Genomic DNA, 19,944 nt, shown 5'->3' with positions numbered 1-19,944 from the left:
CGCATTTACAACCGCAGCAGGCAGGGCATTCCAATCCCTCACCACCCTCTGGGTAAAGAACCTACCCCTGACATCCATCCTATAACTACCACCCCTTAATTTAAAGCCATGCCCCCTCGTGCTAGCATTCTCCATCCGAGGAAAAAGGCTATCACTATCCACCCTATCTAAACCTCTAATCATCTTATATGTTTCAATAAGATCCTCTCTTAGCCTCCTTCTTTCCAGCGAAAACAACCCCAAATCCCTCAGTCTCTCCTCATATGACCTCCCCTCCATACCAGGCAACATCCTGGTAAACCTCCTCTGCACCCTCTCCAAAGCCTCAACGTCCTTCCTGTAATGTGGGGACCAGAACTGCACACAGTACTCCAAGTGCGGCCGCACCAGTGTTGTGTACAGTTGCAACATGACGCTGCGACTCCTAAATTCAATCCCCCTACCAATAAACGCCAAGACTCTGTATGCCTTCTTAACTACCTTATCTACTTGATTCCCAACCTTCAGGGATCTATGTACACATACACCTAGATCCCTCTGCTCCTCCACACTATTCAAAGTCCTCCCGTTAGCCCTATACTGAACACATCTGTTACTCCTACCGAAATGAATTACCTCACACTTCTCCACATTAAACTCCATCCGCCACCTCGCGGCCCAGCTCTGCAACCTATCTAAGTCACCCTGCAAACTATGACACCCTTCCTCACAATCTACCACACCACCGACTTTGGTGTCATCAGCAAACTTACTAATCCACCCAACTATACCCTCATCCAGATCATTAATAAAAATTACAAACAGCAGTGGCCCCAAAACAGATCCCTGAGGCACACCGCTCGTAACCAAACTCCATGACGAATATTTACCATCAACCACCACCCTCTGTCTCCTATCTGCTAGCCAATTCCTGATCCAAGTACCTAGATTACCCCCAATCCCATACATCTGCATTTTCTGCAGAAGCCCACCATGGTGAACCTTATCAAACGCCTTACTAAAATCCATATACACCACGTCAACTGCCTTACCCCTATCCACCTCTTTGGTCACTTTCTCAAAGAACTCAATAAGGTTAGTAAGGCACGACCTACCTGCTACAAAACCATGCTGACTATCTCCAATCAATTCATTACTCTCCAGATAACTATAAATCCTATCCCTAATAATTCTTTCTAAAACCTTGCCCACAACAGAAGTAAGACTCACCGGTCTATAATTCCCGGGGAAGTCTCTGTTCCCCTTCTTAAACAATGGGACAACATTCGCTGTCCTCCAATCTTCCGGTACTATACCAGAGACCAACGATGACCTGAAGATCAGAGCCAGAGGCTCTGCAATCACCTCTCTAGCCTCCCAGAGAATCCTAGGGTAAATCCCATCCGGACCCAGGGGACTTATCTTGTTAGATTGTAGTAAGGGTCACAGTGTAGATTTGGGGTTTAGTAAGCCCCAGTGTCAAAGTATTTGCACAGACAGTGAGTGGGTGGCCAGGATGAACCTCTGTTATAATCATCCTGCAGTCAAATAGTCTTCTGATAGAACAACAATCTGCCTTTCATGTTGTAAAGTGTCCCGGGTGTGTGTGGTCTGAGCGTTATCAGACAAAGTAGACAACATTTTATAAGTGCATAGCTTCAGTAAATTGAGGGAGATTTAGTTTCAGTAACATTTTTGACAAGGAAATAGCCAATTTGCTTCCGGGGCTGATGTAGTCTCTAACATTCAACATTATCGGCTGCGTTTGAATTTCACAGGTCCCGACCACTCAAAACCTCGCAGTCGGTGAACTCGACAACTTCCATGTCCACACTAGGGAGGTGAGTTATCGCAACGTGGTCTGATTGTAGTTTAACCTGGGGGGTGCAGAACACAGCAAAATGCAGAGGAACAGACAAGGCTGAGATGAGGAATGTGGGATGCAGGTGAATAATGTGATGGTAAAATGCAGGACTCCAGCATTGAGGCAGGAGATAAGGGGAGCTCAGGTTAGGAGGAGTAGCTGGTGCAGGATTTGAGAGGGGGTATGAGCAACCATAAAATGGCGGGAACATTGTTTGGACGTTTTGCCTAAGAATTTTGGCAAAAAGCTTCCCCTTGTTGTTTGCAATTGGCCTCAATGTTTCCCAGCTCAGAAAGAGGAAACTGTAGCTGGGATTTTACTGATCTGAGATGACTTGAAACGCCACAGCATACAAGGCTGCAGACTAGTGTTAGAAAATGGGATTAGGGAAGTTAGCTGTTTGTTGGCCGGCACAGAGACGTTGGACCGAAGGGTCTCCTTTGTGCTGTAAAACTCTGCTGAGCCCCTTCTAGAAGATGTAGTTGGGCAATCCCTGCGGCAAGCTTCTCTTTGACTTGCCCTCCATCTTGGGAAGCTGATCACAGGCCTCTGAGCGGTATTTAGCTCGGAAATTCTAACAGAAGGGCAATGCTGTGGAATTTTGGCCCCAGCCAGAGTTGGAACTTGCAGGACAGCAGTGGAGGGAATCAGCTGTAACAATATAAGCGCAGTATGTATGGCAGATGTTTGCTAATGGGTATAAGATGTATTTCGGCCTCCTTATCTGCGGCTGACTGCTTCTTGTGTCTAATCCCGAGTGTTGGTCTTCAGGAAGTACTGCTTCAAGTCTACAATTGTTATTCTGGATTCTGACAGTGAAGAGGAGCAGGTGAAACGAGCAATGGCGAACAGCAGGCAGATGACTGACCAGGCTCAACGCGAGGCACAGCAGGAAGAGGAAGAAATGCAGCTCGTGAGTCTGGCTGAAAGCCATTACTGCACCGCTATCTCTCTCTGTCCCCCAGGAGGGAAGACGTCATATTTATGACACTTTTCACAAAGAGAGATAAAATCCTGAAAGTAGGATATGGGGAGTTAGGAAATAAATAGCAGGACCTCAAAATTGTAATCTGAAGATTACTCCCAGTGTCACGTGTTGGTGAAATCAGGAGTAGAAGAGTAGACTGATTTGTGGCTGGCGGGTAAGAGGGTGAGATTTAGATTCCTGAAGCATTGAGACTGACTCTGGGGAAGATGGGACCTGTACAAGTTGGATAGGTTGCAACCCAGCAGGACCGGGGCTAGGGGGCTGATGCTAGCACTGTGAGGCGGGGTTAACCTCGAGTGGCAGGGGATGGGAAACTGAGTTGGGAGGACAGAGTTGAGGAGGAACTTCTTCACTCAAAGGGTGGTGAATCTCTGGAATTCTCTGCCCATTGAAGTGGTGGAGGCTGCCTCGCTAAATATTTTTAAGACACGGGTTGATAGGTTTTTGATAGGCAAGGGGATTAAGGATTATGGGGAGAGGGCGGGAATGTGGAACTGAGCCACAACAGATCAGCCATGATCTTATTGAATGGCGGGGCAGGCTTGAGGGGGCTAGGTAGCCTACTCCTGCTCCTATTTCTTATGTTCTTATGACAAGAGAGGAAAATAAAGATGGAAATGGAAGACAACAGTAGAAAGCAAGAGGGGACAGCAGCAAATAGAACCATAGTTCAAATGATCTAACATGGAAGTCTCACAACATCAGGTTAAAGTCCAACAAGTTTATTTGGTAGCACAAGCCACAAGCTTTCAGAGTGTTCCTCCTTCATCAGGTTGAATCCAAGATCCCGGTTGAGGCGGCACGGTAGCACAGTGGTTAGCACTGCTGCTTCACAGCTCTAGGGACCTGGATTCGATTCCTGGCTTGGGTCACTGTGTGGAGTTTGCACGTTCTCCCCGTGTCTGCATGGGTTTCCTCTGGGCGCCCCAGTTTCCTTCCACAGTCCAAAGATGTGCGGGTTAGGTTGATGAACCATGCTAAAAATTGACCCCTAGAGTCCTGAGATCCGTAGGTTAGAGGGATTAGTGGGTAAATATGTAGGGATATGGGGACAGTGCCTGGGTGGGATTGTGGTCGGTGTAGACTTGATGGACCAAATGGCCTCTTTCTGCGCTGTAGGGCTTCTATGATTCTGTAAGGCGAGTGGGAGTTCTGTTCACAAACAGGGCATATAAAGACAGAAACTCAATTTACGAGATAACGGTTGGAATGCAAGTCTTTACAGGTAATCAAGTCTTAAAGGTACAGTGTGAGTGGAGAGAGGGTTAAGCACAGGTTAAAGAGATGCGCATTGTCTCCAGCCAGAACAGTTAATGGGATTTTGCAAGCCCAGGCAAATCATCGGGGTTGCAGATAGTGTGACGTGAACGCAAGATCCCGTTTGCGGCCTATGGACAAGTCCCTGTATACACAGGATCTGCTCAGTGAGGAACAGGATATGGCGCTCAACTCATCAATCGACTGTTCCGACGCGCCATGAAAAGCTGCACCAACCTCCTCAGAAGACAAACACAGGACACAGTGGACAAGAGTACCCTTCGTCATCCAGTACTTCCCTGGAGTGGAAAAGCTACAACATCTTCTCCGGAGCCTTCAACATGTCATCGATGAAGATGAATATCTTGCCAAGGCCATCCCCACACCCCCACTTCTTGCCTTCAAACAACCGCACAACCTCAAACAGACCATTGTCAGCAGCAAACTACCCAGCCTTCAGGAGAACAGTGACCACGACACCACACAACCCTGCCACAGCAACCTCTGCAAGACATGCCGGATCATTGACACAGATGCCATCATCTCACATGAGAACACCATTCACCAGTTACACGGTACATACTCTTGCAACTCGGCCAACGTTGTCTACCTGATACGCTGCAGGAAAGGATGTCCCAAAGCATAGTACACTGGGGAGACCATGCAGATGCTACAACAACGGATGAATGAACACCGCTTGACAAACATCAGGCAAGAGTGTTCTCTTACTGTTGGGGAACACTTCAACAGTCACGGGCATTCAGCCTTTGATCTTCAGGTAAGCGTTTTCCAAGGTGGCATTCGCGACGCAGCACGGAATCGCTGAGCAGAAACTGATAGCCAAGTTCTGCGCAGAAGTATGGTCTCAACCAGGATCTTAGATTCATGTCACACTATCTGTAACCCCACGACTTACCTGGGCTTGCAAAATCTCACTAACTGTCCTGGCTGCAGACAATACACATCTTTTTAACCTGTGCTTAACCTTCTCTCCACTTGCATTGTCTACCTTTTAAGACTTGATTACTTATAAAGACTCGCATTCCAACTGTTATTTTGTAAATTGAGTTTGTATCTATATATACCCTGTTTGTGAACACAACTGCTCACTCACCTGATGAAGGAGCAGCGCTCCAAAAGCTTGTGGCTTGTGCTACCAAATAAACCTGTTGGACTTTAACTTGGTGTTGTGAGACTACTTAGTGTGCTTACCCCAGTCGATTGCCGGCACCTCCACATCATAACATGGATGTAAACAGGTATGTGATACAATTACAAAAACATGACTGCATGGTGACCAGGGCTGGGAATTGAATATCGAAGAGTACTCAATATTTAGGAAGCGCAGGCAAAAAGGAAAAGCAGATGGGGTGGCTTTGCTAGTTACGGATGAAATCAGTGCAATAGTGAGAGAGGATATTGGCTCAGAAAATCTAGATGCAGAATCAATCTGGGTGGAGCTAAGAGGCAACAAGGGGCAGAAAATACTTGTGGTAGATATCAGTAGGCTTCAGTTGATTCTGAAATAGACCCAACAGATTGGAAGGTGGCAAATATAAACCCACCATTTAAAGATGGGAGGGAGAAAATGGGGAATTACAGACCAGTTAGTTTATTGTCAGTCATAGGAAAAATGCTGGAATCTATTATAAAGGATGTGCTTAAAGGGCTTCTAGAAAATATCAACATGGATTTATGAATGGGAGATCATGTTTGATAAACTTGGAGTTTTTGAGGATGTGATTAGCAGAATAGGTGAACCAGTGGATGTGTATTTGGATTAGTGAGGTTAATGTGCAAAGTTGAAGTGTACAGGATTGAGGGTAACATATTAGAATGGATTGCGAAATGGTTAGCTGACAGGAAACAGAGAATAGTAATAAATGGATCTTTTTTGGAGTGGCAGGCAGTGACTAGTGGCGTTCCACAGGGATCGGTGCTTGGGCCCCAGCAATTTACTATAAGTCAATGATTTGGATATCCTAGCTATGTTTGTGGTTGTGGGATTTTTAGAAAAAGACCTGGTTTGCTTGTGTAGATTCCAGCTAATATACAACAGGTTTATTGAAAGAGATCACCATCCACTCTTGAAGCAATCATGCAACCATTTAAATATACAACAGGAGCCAAATGTAATTTTTCCAAGCTTGCCGATGATACAAAATTAGGTGGGTGAATGGTGAGGATGTAGAACGGTTTCAAGGAGATTATAGTGTGCCCCAGGGAACCGAGTGCAGGGTGTTGAAATTTGCTGATGACACCAAGATTGGGGGAAAGGCAAATTGTGTGGAGGGTGTGGAGAGTCTGCAGAAGGATCTAGATAGGCTGGGCGAATGGGCCAGGAAATGGCAAATGGAATTTAATGTTGGCAAGTGTGAGGTGGTCCACTTTGGTAGGAAGAATGGTAGGAAGGACTATTACTTACGTGGCGAAAAACTGCAGCAGGCGACGGTGCAGAGGGACCTCGGGGTCCTTGTGCATGAGTCGCAAAAACCCAGCTTGCAGGTGCAGCAGGTGGTCAGGAAGGCGAATGGGATGCTGGCCTTCATAGCGAGGGGGATTGAATATAAAAGTAGGGAGGTCTTGCTGCAGCTGTATAGGGCATTGGTGAGGCCGCAGCTGGAGTACTGTGTGCAGTTTTGGGCGCCGCACCTGTGCAAGGATATTTTGGCCCTGGAGGGAGTGCAGAGGAGGTTTACTAGGCTGATACCGGAGTTGAGGGGGTTGAGCTATGAGGAGAGGCTGAATAAACTAGGCTTGTACTCGCTAGAGTTTAGAAGAATGAGGGGAGATCTCATTGAGACGTATAAGATGATGAATGGGATGGATAGGATAGAGGTGGAGAGACTCTTCCCGCTCAAAAAAGACAGTAGGACTAGGGGGCACAGCCTCAAGATAAAGGGGAGGCGGTTTAGAACGGAGTTGAGGAGGAACTTCTTCACTCAAAGGGTGGTGAATCTCTGGAATTCTCTGCCCGTTGAAGTGGTGGAGGCTGCCTCGCTAAATATTTTTAAGACGCGGGTTGATGGGTTTTTGATAAGAGAGGGGATTAAGGGTTATGGGGAGAGGGCGGGAAAGTGGAACTGAGCCACGACAGATCAGCCATGATCTTATTGAATGGCAGGGCAGGCTCGAAGGGCTAGATGGCCTACTCCTGCTCCTATTTCTTATGTTCTTATGTTCTTTTGGTTTCCTTGCCAATTGGGGAATTGGTAGCATAGTGATATTGTCACTGGACTAGTAATCCAATTCAGCTTCGGCTGCGAATTATGATCACTGTTTCTTCCTTCGTCAGGTACTTAAAGCAAGCAGGCAGGAGATGGAGCGCCCTGCCCCTGCCACAGTAATAGACCCAACTTTTGACGGCATGAATGAAGATGAGCTGCTGGCGGCCGTGCTGGAGATCAGCAAGCAAGAAACGTGTCTCTCGCTTGGTGGGGAGGAGGAACACGAGAAGCCAAGCAGTAGCCCCGATACCGGCTTTGGTGATGATGAAGCCCAGGAGTTACTGGAACATCATGAGGCAGTGGAAATGGAGGGGCCTCGAGCCAGCATGGAAACAGGTAGGTGCCTAGAGTCAGCATGTCATTGTGGAGTATCGAGGGTGGGGGACTGTTTGGCCGTGTGCTGGCGTTGAATAGCGATTATTGAGGCCAGGTGAAGCCACACACACACCCCCTCCACTGAATGTGACACCTTAGCAGAAAACACCAGCAAGAGTCAGTCCATTTAATCCCTCCAGCTTGTTGCGCCATTCAGTGTGATCATAGCTGACATGATCTTACCCCACATACCCACCCATATCCTTTTTGGTTAACAAAACCTGTCAATCTCTCGTCTAAATTTAATAACTGATGTCATGTCAATTGTCATTCAGGAAAGAGAGTTTGGGTGGCACAATATTTAGCTCGGCTGTCTCAGTGCCAAGGACCCAGGTTTAATTCCAGCCTTGGGTAACTGTGTTCATACTGCACATTCTCCCTGTGGGTTTTCTCCAGGTGCTGTGGTTTCCGCTCTCATTCCAAAGATGTGCAGATTAGTTTTGATTAGCCATGGTAAATATTTGGGGTTAAGGAGTTTGTATGACCTGGATAAGATACTCTATCAGAGTTGGTGCAGACTCGATGGGCCAAATGGCTTCCTTCTGCACAGTAGGGATTTTATGATGTACTCTTGCCACCTCCTCCACACCCCCCCGCGCACCACCACCACACACCACCCCCTCCCCCCCCCCCCCCCAAACCTTGTTAATTAATTTCCTTCCCAGAAGAGCTCACTCCTGTTTGAAGGCTTTATCCCCCAGTCCTGGACTTCCTAACCAGCAGAAATAGTTCCTTCTATTTAACGCACTCATTCCCCTTGACATTTTAAACTTCTGTTTTTATTACATAGAGCCTGCTGAAATTATGAAAGACTTTGATGAGAATAAGGAGAATAAAACCCCAGATGGCTCCCAGTGTGAGATGGACTGGATGCAGCAGTATGACCTAGACAGGGAGCGTGAGGAACAGGAGCTGCAGCAAGCACTGGCCCAGAGTCTTCAGGAACAGGTCAGCACTTGGAAGAGTCGACCTTTTGGGCACTGGAAGGATGGGTGTAACTGATCAGGGGATGGGTTTGGATTTTGTTTTTAGAAATAGCCTTTTGATTGATGAGTCATTTGACCATGTCCTCATAGAAAGCCAACCTGATGAGGCTCCATTGCACCTTTGGTATTCGCCTTAACAGGCGACAAGCTTTCTGGCACCTCTGGCAGCGCAGCACTCTTTCAGCACAGTGAGTGTCGCTCGATTACATGCTCAAGTTCTGGAATGGGCCCTAGACCCTCTGCTCTCCTCCCAATCCAGGGTGTCCCACTCTTTGCCAAATTTGTGACACTTGATAATGGTGAATGTGGAAGTAGCTGTGAATCTTATTGCTAAATTGAGCCAGAGTTAAAGAGTTTCTCTCTGTGTGACCCATCAGGAGGCCCGGGAGTTGAAAGAAGATGATGACTTGAAGAGAGCCACAGAGCTGAGCATTCAGGGTAAGACACTAGTCAGCATTAATGGTGTTGCAGTATACTATGCACTCTGGGTAAGGTGACTACTTTCCACTTCTTGCTTGGGTTGTGTTCATCAGAACTTTTTAAGTGCATTTCCTGTTGTGTAAGCAAGTGTGTTGGTGATTTTCCACACAAGCCCCACAAGCAGTAATTGACAAATTCATGGATCGTACTTTTGAAGCGATTGAGAGAGCGAGACACTTGGAGAAATTATAAATTTGTGGGACCCTTTATATTTAACACACAGGTGGAACGTTGGTTTAATGCCTCACCCAAAAGGACAGCACCTTCAGTGGTGCAGCACTCCCTCCATACTCCCCAGGACTGCTAGCATGTCTTGTGCTGTAGTAGGGCTCGAATCCACAGCGACAGTTTCAACGTAGATATCAAACTGGCTAAAGCAGTGCTTCCCAAATTGTTTCCCGATGTGATCCCATTTTAATGTCTGCCGTAGTGTGGTGGCATGCATTGTTGACCAGGGTGGGGGTGGTTTAAAACTGTTGGATTTATCCTGAAAATAAGTGGAGATCCGTCTCTCTACAGGTTGTAGTGGTTATTGAGCCTTGAGAGAATAATGATTAAACCATTTCCATCAAAGGTAAATGCTGAATAAGTCTTACAGCTGCGAAAAGCTCAGTCCATCCTCCGCTGCTGTCATTGCAGCTTTAAAGCTCATGACCCTAAAATCTCATTCTGTGACCCAACTGGTGGTCATTTTAGAACCATTTCTCTTTGATATACACATAGTGACCTAATCTTGGGTATAAAAGGCACAGTTGTACAGTTTGCAGATGATGTGAAACTCCAATGTAACAAAAGCATTGAGGAGGATGGTGTCTGACGGTGGCGGGAGAGGCGAGAGAGAGGTGCAGGACTAGAGGGCACATCCTCAAGATAAGGGGGTGCAGTTTAGAACAGAGCTGAGGAGGAACTCCTTCACTCAAAGGGTGGTGAATCTCTGGAATTCTCTGCCCGTTGAAGTGGTGGAGGCTCCCTCGCTAAATATATTTAAGTCATGGGTAGATAGGTTTTTGACAGACAAGGGAATAAAGGGTTATAGGAAGAAAGCGGGAAAGTGGAACTGATCCACTTCAGATCAGCCGTGATCTTATTGAGTGGCGGGGCAGGCTCGAGGGGCTAGATGGCCTACTCCTGCTCCTATTTCTTATGTTCTTAAGGTATCTTGGAGGATCCTTGGCTGCCTTTATAGAGGCATAGAGACAAAAGCAAGTAACTTCATAAAACAGTTGTTAGAAGATATGGGGAGCCATCTTACCTGCTATTCACTCCATGCACCTGCTGCAGTGAAGTCGGAAATTTGATGGCCAGCCAAATCTCCATTCCCTGCGGTGGGATGAGAAAATCCCATCAGCGTGAATGGTGAAGAGGTTCCAGTGATTGTGTCCAATTCTGGGCAGTAAGGATGTGAAGGTCTTGGAGAGAGAATGATACCAAAAACGTGGGACTTCACTTAAATGGGGAGACTAGAGAGACTTAGATTTTTTTCCCTGTACCGCACAGCAGCAGTTATGGGGAGATTTAATTGAGCTGTTCAAAATCATGAAGGGTTTTGATGCAGCAAATAAAGTGAAACATTTATACTGGCAGCAGCGTCAGTACCCAGAAGGCACGGGTTTAAGGTAAATGGCAAAGAACTGGGCTGGGCAGATGGGGAATATATATTACACAACTATGTGGCTATGTGGAATGCATTGACTGAGAGGGATGGCAAGAATGGCGCAGGAGGCCATTCAGCCCATCATGTCTGTTCTGGCACTCTGCAGGAGAGGCTCAGCTTGTCTCACTACCCAACCCTTCCCCCATTGCCCTGTGATTTCTTTCTCTTCAGGTGATTGTCCAATACCCTTATGAGAGTCATGTTAAATCTGCCTCCATAGTTTACTCCAGACTGCGGAGGGGAGAGGGAGAGGGTGCAGGAGTGGAAAAGGACCAATTGAATAGCTCTTTTATAGTGGTATAATGGGCTAAAAGGCCTCTGCTCCTGTCACAGCTCACAATGTGAGGCAGTGCATTCATTCTGTAATGAGTGATGCATTATTAAGTGCAGTGGCTTCTTTTGCCATTTTAATATTGGTGCTCTGATGAATGTGAAATATTATCTCTGCTCCGGATCTCCATGTGAAGGGGGCGAACTCGGGGAAAGCAACACATGTGGTGAATAGTTCTACGTGAAGGAGAATATTGTGGGACTTGCTGTGTTTTGGTTTCGTGGTAAAGTAGTCTCCATTTTAATTGTCTTTCAATGAACACTTCCTTGCAGAGTTCAATAACTCCATCAGTGATCTCATGGGTTCGGATGAAGATTCTGGTAACGAGGAAATCTTGGACATGGACTACAGTGAGGCTGAAGCTGAGGAGTTGAAAAGGAATGCAGAGGTGAGGTGAAGGAGAGCGCAGGCCAGTGGTGTTCAGAGGTTGCTGTGGAGCTGTTGGGAAATCGGGACATCACAAATCAGTGCGGGAGGCCCGGTGATAGAGCACTGTGGCCTCAGGACTCGCCTCTGCTCTCTGCAGGACTAACTTCACGAGTGCCACCACCCCAAATTTTCCACTTTGTTTTTCCTTCAAATAACGATTCAATTCCTCTTTGAAAGTCATTTAAACCACACTCAGAGCAGTGCATTCCCAGCCTTAAGCATTCGCTGCATTTAAAAGGGAAAAAAAGAAAGTTTTCCCCCTGTTGCCTTTGGGTTTCTTGTATAAGTTTATCACGTTGGGTGTTGAGTATACTGACTGGTTTCCTGTTCTTGCAGACAGGCGAGCTCGCACATTCTTACCGACTAATCAGTGTCGTCAGCCACATTGGCAGCTCCTCCTCCTCTGGTACGTACCAGATACTGTCATTTTGTTTTTAAATTATATTCTTTCACAGGATGTGGGGCATCACTGGCTAGACCAGCATTTATTGTTCATCTCTAATTTCCCCATTGAACTGCTGCAGTCCATGTTGGTGTAGGTACACCAACAGTGCTGTTAGGCAGGGGAGTTCCAACCACAATGAAGGAATGGTGATAAAGGTTCCAGGTCAGAATGGTGAGTAGATTGGAAAGGGGTCTGCAGATGGTGTGTTCCCAGGTATCTGCTGCTCTTGTCCTAGCTGGAAGTTTCTTGCTTGTGGCCAGGTTAAATGATCTGTCTACAGAGTATTGAGGAAAATAAAACATAATCTGAGATTTGGATTTGTCAACTCTTTGGAAGGATTTTGAAGCTAATTGAAAAAGAGAAGGACACTGAAATTTGTTGTAGAAAAATCTTTGGATAAAGTTGTTTAGTGCATAGTTCATGGCCTTGCTGCCTGCGAGTCTGAAATTACGCAGGTACCTCCACGCTGATACCCAGCTGTCCACTGTCAGACACACTGTCTGGTGTCGAATGTGTCACAGTTAAACATGCTCTGTGGGTTTCATTCTTTACTCAATGCCGTCACTCCAGTACTCACCAATCAATTACATTGGCTGTCAGGCTCCAGTATAAAATTCTGTGTTGTAACCGATCCCTTTGTGGCTCTCTATCTCTGTAGCTCTCTCCAGCCCCTCTCTCCTCTTGACCCTGGACCTGTATGCCTCTTGTTGCCCAGAAAACAAGGGGAGCTCTTCTTTTATGCCCACCTGACAAGAAATGTGCGGCCACAGTTTCATAGAATCCTCACAATGCATAAGGAGGGTGTTCGCCCATTGAGTCTGTACCGACAACATCCCACCCTCGGCCCTATCCCCACAACCCCACACGTTTACCCCGCTAATCCCTTAAACATTCAGGGACACTATGGGCCATTTATCACAACCAATCAACCTAATCCACACATCTTTGGACTGTGGGAGGAAATCAGAGCACCCAGAGGAAATCCATGCAGACACGGGGAGAATGTGCAGACTTCATACAGTGACCCAAACCAGGAATCGAACCTGGGTCCCTGGTGCTGAAGCACAGTGCTAATCTCTGTGCCACCATGCCTGGCATTGTGGTGGAGGTGGGATGCCTCACATACTTTAAAAAGTACCTGGATGAGTACTTGGCGCACCATAACATTCTTGGCTATGGGCCAAGTGCTGGCAAGTGGGATTAGGTGGGCATGTCAGGGCCTTTCATGTGTCGGTGCAGACTCGATGGGCTGAAGTGCCTCTTCCACACTAATATTCTGACTGTTTTGCTGAAACCACATCTTGCTTCCTATGTACGGTTTTGGTCTCACTACCTGAGGGAAGATGCATTTACCTTTGAGCCAAGATTGATTCCTGCGACAATGTGGGCTGGCATCTGGGGAGTGATTGCATAAAATTAGCCTTTATTCTCTGGCATTTAGTAAAATGAAGAGTGACGTTGAAATGTACAAAATTCTTCAAGGACTTGACTGGATTCCCAGATGGAGAGTCTGGGGCGAAGAGGCACAGTCTCTGGATGAAGAGTTGGTTATTTAGGAGTGAGATCAGAAACAGGTTTGCTCTGGGTTGAGAATCTCTGGAATGCTATGGCTGCTCAGTTGTTGACTATATCAAAACCAGGTGCTAGGTTTTTTTGGTGGGGGGATGAAAATTTTTTGGGGGACACAGTGAATTAAGTGATGTTAATGGTGCAGGTGCTGTGACAATTGAGTGCAATTCTCCAATTGTGATGAAAAGCAGCTGATAATATTAACTGGGGAAGGGTTAGGGCACAAACCCCCTGTGTGAGATTGGAGGGGATAGGGTGGTGTAGCCAGTACTTTTATTTTGTTATGCTGAGAGTAGTTGGCATTAATGACGGACTGGCTCCAGTTCTTCCTTTGCTGATGGGATTAACAGGGACCCAGGGAGTGGGCAGGGACCGGGCGTTGATGTACAAGATGGTCTGTGATATTACTGAATAGAGGAACAGGCTCAAGAAGCTGAACAATCAGTGACTCATATTTCTTACACAGCTGGCTGATCACTCAGTGACTTTTTCCTTTATATAGGGCATTACATCAGTGATGTATATGATATAAAGAAGCAGACCTGGCTGACGTACAATGATCTGGAGGTGTCCAAAACAATGGAGGGCACTGTACAGTCAGAACGAGACAAGAGTGGCTACATCTTCTTCTACATGCACAAGTAAGAGCTGGATTTGTGTGTGTGTGTATTTGATTTGATTTATTATTGTCTCCTGTCTTAGTGTACAGTGAAATGTATTGTTTCTTGCGTGCTATACAGACAACATACTGTTCATAGACAAGGAAATGAGAGAGTGCAGAATGTAGTGTTACAGTCACAGCGAGGGTGTAGAAAAAGATCAACTTAGTGTGAGGTAGGTCCACTCAAAAGTCTGACAGCAGCAGGGAAGAAGCTGTTCTTGAGTCGGTTGGTACGTAATCACAGACTTTTGTGCCTTTTTCCCGATGGAAGAAGGGTGGAAGAGAGAATGTCCGGGGTGCGTGGGGTCCTTAATTATGCTGGCTGTTTCTCCAAGGTAGCAGGAGGTGTAGACAGCATTAATGGACAGGAGGCTGGTTTGCTTACTGAACTAAGCTTCATTCACGACCCTTTGTAGTTCCTTGTGGTCTTGGACAGAGCAGGAGCCATATCAAGCTGTGATACAACCAGAAAGAATGCTTTCTACGGTGCATCTGTAAAAGTTGGTGAGAGTTTTAACAATGGCAGTTGGATGTGCCACATTCCCTTAATCTCCTGAGAAAGTAGAGGTGTTGCTGAGCTTTTGTAACTATAATTCTGCATAAAGGGACCAGAACAGGTTGTTGGTGAGCTGGACACTGACAAACCTGAGGCTCTCGACCATTTCTACTTCCCCATTGATGTAGGCGGGAATGCTCTTCACTATGCTTCCTGAAGTTGATGATTATCCCCTTTTGTTGACATTGAGGGGGAGATTGTGTATGGGCTGTGTGTGTTGTATTTAACTACCCTGATCCCATGCCCGTGTAACTGTATCTCTGGCCACATCCTTATTCTGTACCTGTATCACTGATATCCCGTATCTGAATCCTTTCACATAGTAGCGCCCCCCCCCCCCCCCCCCCCCCGACACACACACACACACACACACACACACACACACACACACACAGATATCTTCTACCTATTGCTGTGTAGCACATCTCTCCCTACCAATCCTGTGGGTGTGATGCTGTCGGGTTGTGCCCCTGCGTTGTAGCACAGTGGTGCATGGTATGTGTTTGGTGCTGATTGGAGCATCCTGCCAGTGAGAGGCCAATCTTTCCACCAGTTGCTGAATTGGGGGCTTTCCTTTTTCTGATCTCATGGAATCATAGAGGTTTCCACCGTAGAAATAGGCCCTTCGGCCCAAATTGTCCATGCCGCCCTTTTCTTTTTAAACCCCAAAGCTAATCCCAATTGCCTGCATTTGGCCCATATCCCTCTATACCCATCGTACCCATGTAAATATCTAAATGGTTTTTAAAAGACACAATTGTATCCGCCTCTACTACTATCTCTGGCAGCTTGTTCCAGACCCTCACCATCCTCTAAGTGAAAAGGTTGCCTCTCTGGATCCTTCTGTATCTCTCCCCTCTCACCTTAAACCTGTGCCCTGTAGTTTTAGACTGCTCTACCTTTGGGAAAAGATATTGACTATCTAGCTGATCAGTGCCCCTCATTGTTTTTTTGACCTCTTTCAGATCACCCCTCAGCCTCCTATGCTCCAGAGGAAAAAGTCCCAATCTATCCAGCCTCTCCTTATAACTCAAATCTCTCTTTTCCATTCTCCTTTACAACACAGAGAAGTGTTTGAAGAGCTGGTGGAGGCAGAGAAATTTTCGCAGCCGATGGGTTTGGACTCCAGCAGGCCAGTGCTGCAGCCCCTGTGATGACATGCAGACTACAGCATTGGAGCTCCTCGCGCTAGCACTCTGCTACCAGGGACCGATTGCCGTTTACAGCGAGTCCTGGGATAAATACCTCCTACAATAGTGATAGATCTTCGCCAGACTACAGGGCCTTCGTTTGTTTGGTCTGTGGAGGCAGACGGTGGTGCTGAAAGGTGCCGCTCCGGGATCACAGCGCGGTGAGCTTATTCCTCATATGGATGAGCGCCTGAACTTTTTTACGTGAGTCCCGGACAAGTACTGATGTCAATCTGTCACTATTTCCAAAGATTTTCAAGGAATTCGAGTTGGAATTGTATCACGAGACTGTGAGACATGAGGGGTTTTTTGTTTTTTTTTTCAAAAAAAAGATAATATATGATTCTAAAATTTCTGTTCTTCCCCTGGCAAGGTATGTATGTGCCAACTAAACAAGGAGCGTGGATGGAGACCTCAGCATGTCCGTGACACTCGAATAGCTAGGGTTAGACAGAGGGTTTAAGTTTGGTTTGTATAGCCAAGCTGTAAAACGTAAGTAAGAATTATTTTGCTCAGAACATTAACATTGTATTTACATGTTCTTAGGGGTGTGAGAGATACTTTGTTTTCTAAGGGGAAACAGACAAAGTTTGAACTTTTCTCCTGCAACCAGTTTCTGTGTCCTCCCTGTCCTGCCAGGACCCTACACTAAGCGCACCACCCCACCCCACCCCCTCCCCCCAACCTTCCTGTTCTGTGGTTTCTTACAAGAGTGCCTGTGGTTTTCGTAAAGATTGCTGCTCCATAGAAAACCAGGCTTCAAGTTTCCCTGAATCACTCTTAGACTATGTTAAGTTGCTGCGGTGTCAGTGGCACCAGAGCTGAAACCTTGGTCCAAATGTGAAGCAGCCCAAGTACCTGCAGAGTGTGTTTTGGTCTGTAACTGAACCTATTCAACGAGGAGGCCTTTGTAAGTTTATTCTCTGTTCTGTGGCAGTTTCTCAGCTCTTTGGGTGGCTAGTGACTGGCTGCCTCTCCCTTCGTCAAGCTGAGAGATGTTCCTTAGTTTCAGCTCACCATTTTATACTGCACTTTATTTTCCTACTCCTCTGCATCTTGAGGTCAGTGCACTGGAAACTGTCCCTTCATCCACTACCTCCCCCCACTGTCACTCTTCCCGAAGTGAGACTGAAGCAACCAGAGACTGGCCCCCGGAATCTGCTCAGTCAGTGAGGGATGGCTTAATATGCCGATAATACGGTGAAAAGGGCTGTCCTTACTGGAGGCCTGAGCTCCACAGCAGACTGTCTCTATCTCGCACAGTTGGGCGCAGTGTTTGTACAGTTAAAGCGTTGAATAAATTATTGACTTTTCGAAAGTAATCTTTTATTTTTGTGGTGTAATTGTTAATCTTTGCCAGTCACCGCTGAGACTCGTGCTGGAATTTTACTGGCACGTCCTTCCCAGAATTGGGGCAGGCGAGGCTCGCAGAGTGGCATTTTCTGTTGGGCTCCAGGCGGGCGAGGCAGTAAAATTCCGGCATTTGTCTCTGCTGCCTCGGTCATTCTGACCACGCCGTGCTGACAAGGGTTAGAGTTCACAATTGCTAATCCCAGAGAGACTGCTGTTGTCTTAGTAACCATGGCCCTGACCCTGGTGCCGGCCCACAGCCTGGCACAGCTGGTACTCTGTTCCGGTGGGTAGGACTCTCGCCCTCCGTCATCATCTTTCAAACCTCATTACTCCAACATCTTGATGCCTGTGGCTGCTATTGCTTCTGCTGCTCTGGTCAGCTGATTGCTGTAATGCTGTTAATCCAGTCACTGGGGGCTGGATCGGGTCTCCAGGGGCTGGGCTGGGGTCTGGTTAGCTGTTAATCCAGTGTCTGGGAGCTGGGCTGGGGGTCAGGTCTCTGGTGCCAGGCGGGTGCTGGGGTGGGCCAGGGTCTGGTGCCCCAGTGAATGATGCAACTGCAGCTACCGCACCTTTAGGTTCACTGCTTGAGCACTGTGACTGCAAAGTTGTTCTTGGTTTAAAGGAACAGAATGGCGCACAAAGAGATTGCTCTCCCTGTTCCTGTGTAATTAGTGCCAAGAATCGACAAGGTGTAAAGTCTCGGGCAAAGAGCTGGGGTCAGCAGAAGGTGCTTTTCTTTCTGGGAAGGCTGGCAGGTGTTTAATCCCAATTAGACTTCCCTGCTTGTGGTATGGACTCAGCATCAGGAGAGGGGTTACTACCCCTGTGGGTGGGATGGGGAGTGGTGGTCACACTATTCCAGCAGACAGCCATTCTGACCCTCAGGAGGTGGCTCATTGCCCATTGGAGGTGGAGGATGGCATTGCATTGCTTTGTCCCTTGTGGCAGGGTATAGTTCTGGTGGTTTGTGATCTTTTTTGCACCCATAACTCACTGTGGAAGAGTGCAGCAGCCCTGCCACTCTCTTCAGAACACAGTTCATGGACACCATGTGCAGAACAGCCAATTCTCTGCTTTTCATAAACCCTGATGCTGTGTATGGTTGTCATGATGTGGAGATGCCGGCGTTGGACTGGGGTAAACACAAAGAAGTCTCGCAACACCAGGTTAAAGTCCAACAGGTTTATTTTGTAGTAAATGCCACTAGCTTTTGGAGCACTGCTCCTTCGTCAGGTGAGTGGAGAGTTCTGATCACAAACAGAGCATATAAAGGCACACAGAGTTTACAGAATACTGATTAGAATGTGAGTCTTTACAGCTTATCAAGTCTTAAAGGTGCAGACAGTGTGAGTGGAAATAGCATTAAACATAGGTTAAAGAGATGTGTACTGTCTCCAGAGAGGTCAGTTAGTGAGATTTTGCAAGCCCAGGCAAGTCATGGGGGTTACAGATAGCGTGACATGAACCCAAGATCCCGGTTGAGGCCGTCCTTGTGTGTGGAACTTGGCTATCGGTCTCTGCTCAGTGACTGCGCTGTCGTGTGTCGTGAAGGCCGCCCTGGAGAACATTTACCTGAAGATCAGAGGCCTAATGCCCGTGACCGCTAAAGTGTTCGCCAACAGTGCAAACGTTCTCCAAGGCAGCCTTCATGACATATGACAGCGCAGAGTCGCTGAGCAGAGACCGATAGCCAAATTCCGCACACATGAGGACGGCCTCAACAGGGATCTTGGGTTCATGTCACACTATCTGTAACCCCCATGACTCACCTGGGCTTGCAACATCTCACTTAGTGTCCTGTCTGGAGACAATACACATCTCTTTAACCCATGCTTAATGCTGTCTCCACTCACATTGTCTGCACCTTTTAAAACTTGATTAGGTGTAAAGACTTACATTCTAATCCATATTCTGTGAACTGAGTGTGTGCCTTTATATGCTCTGTTTGAGACCAGAACACTCCACTCACCTGACGAAGGAGGAGCGCTCCGAAAGCTAGTGGTGTTTACTACCAAATAAACCTGTTGGACTCGAACCTGGTGTTGTGAGACTTACTGTGTGTATGGTTCACAGGAGCCTGGATTTGTCTTCACTCCCTTCACCCTCATCCCCGCTGCTACATTTGTTTGGAGCCTCAGCGACAGAGGAGCTGCTTTCCAGCAGAAGAAGGAACCTGGTGATTAGGAAGCAAATTCAGGGTGCTGACTTACACTCTGTTACTGAGCAACTGGGTTCATGCAGCTTGTTTGTGGCTTTACCCGTTTATTCCCAAAATCCAGAGCTTGGGATCTGGGAAAGAATCTCACTGACCCACAGATGCCCAAGTTCTCTATTGAGTTTTCCCGACTCTGAAAAATGCTGAGATTCTCCCTGCTTCCAGCTGCCAAGTCAAAAAAGCAGGGAGCTTAACTATTTCAACAGTGAACAGAGCTGCCATCTCCCAATTTCTTTTCATCTACACACTCCCCCCACCCCCCAAACACTACCCACCCTCCCCTGCGCTGTACAGATGCTGATTGCAAATTATGTTCCAGGAACTGGTTATTCCGAGGAGGTTCCCCTTGGGTGGTGCATTTCCTTCCTTCCTTCCACTCTCA

General features: G+C 47.0%; 1 protein-coding gene across 1 annotated transcript in view; it reads left to right on the top strand.

Moving 5' to 3' along the window:
- Positions 1 to 18,505, top strand: part of usp37 (ubiquitin specific peptidase 37) — a 47,260-nt gene extending 28,755 nt beyond the window's left edge. The window contains exons 16-24 of the mRNA XM_080199594.1: positions 1,758 to 1,820; positions 2,615 to 2,756; positions 7,384 to 7,651; positions 8,481 to 8,638; positions 9,054 to 9,114; positions 11,414 to 11,529; positions 11,907 to 11,976; positions 14,087 to 14,225; positions 15,868 to 18,505. Coding sequence (XP_080055720.1) covers positions 1,758 to 1,820; positions 2,615 to 2,756; positions 7,384 to 7,651; positions 8,481 to 8,638; positions 9,054 to 9,114; positions 11,414 to 11,529; positions 11,907 to 11,976; positions 14,087 to 14,225; positions 15,868 to 15,955 — 1,105 coding nt within the window. The 3' untranslated portion in view covers positions 15,956 to 18,505. The remainder of the gene's footprint in view (positions 1 to 1,757; positions 1,821 to 2,614; positions 2,757 to 7,383; positions 7,652 to 8,480; positions 8,639 to 9,053; positions 9,115 to 11,413; positions 11,530 to 11,906; positions 11,977 to 14,086; positions 14,226 to 15,867) is intronic.
- The last annotated feature ends 1,439 nt before the right edge of the window (positions 18,506 to 19,944 follow it).

The sequence above is a fragment of the Carcharhinus amblyrhynchos genome, chromosome 11 (assembly GCF_965287045.1).
Source record: "Carcharhinus amblyrhynchos chromosome 11, sCarAmb.v2.hapA, whole genome shotgun sequence".
In the NCBI taxonomy this organism is placed as follows: Eukaryota; Metazoa; Chordata; class Chondrichthyes; order Carcharhiniformes; family Carcharhinidae; genus Carcharhinus; species Carcharhinus amblyrhynchos.
The sequence above is the reverse complement of the archived record's forward strand: the minus strand, read 5'-3'. Positions and strand labels throughout refer to the sequence as shown.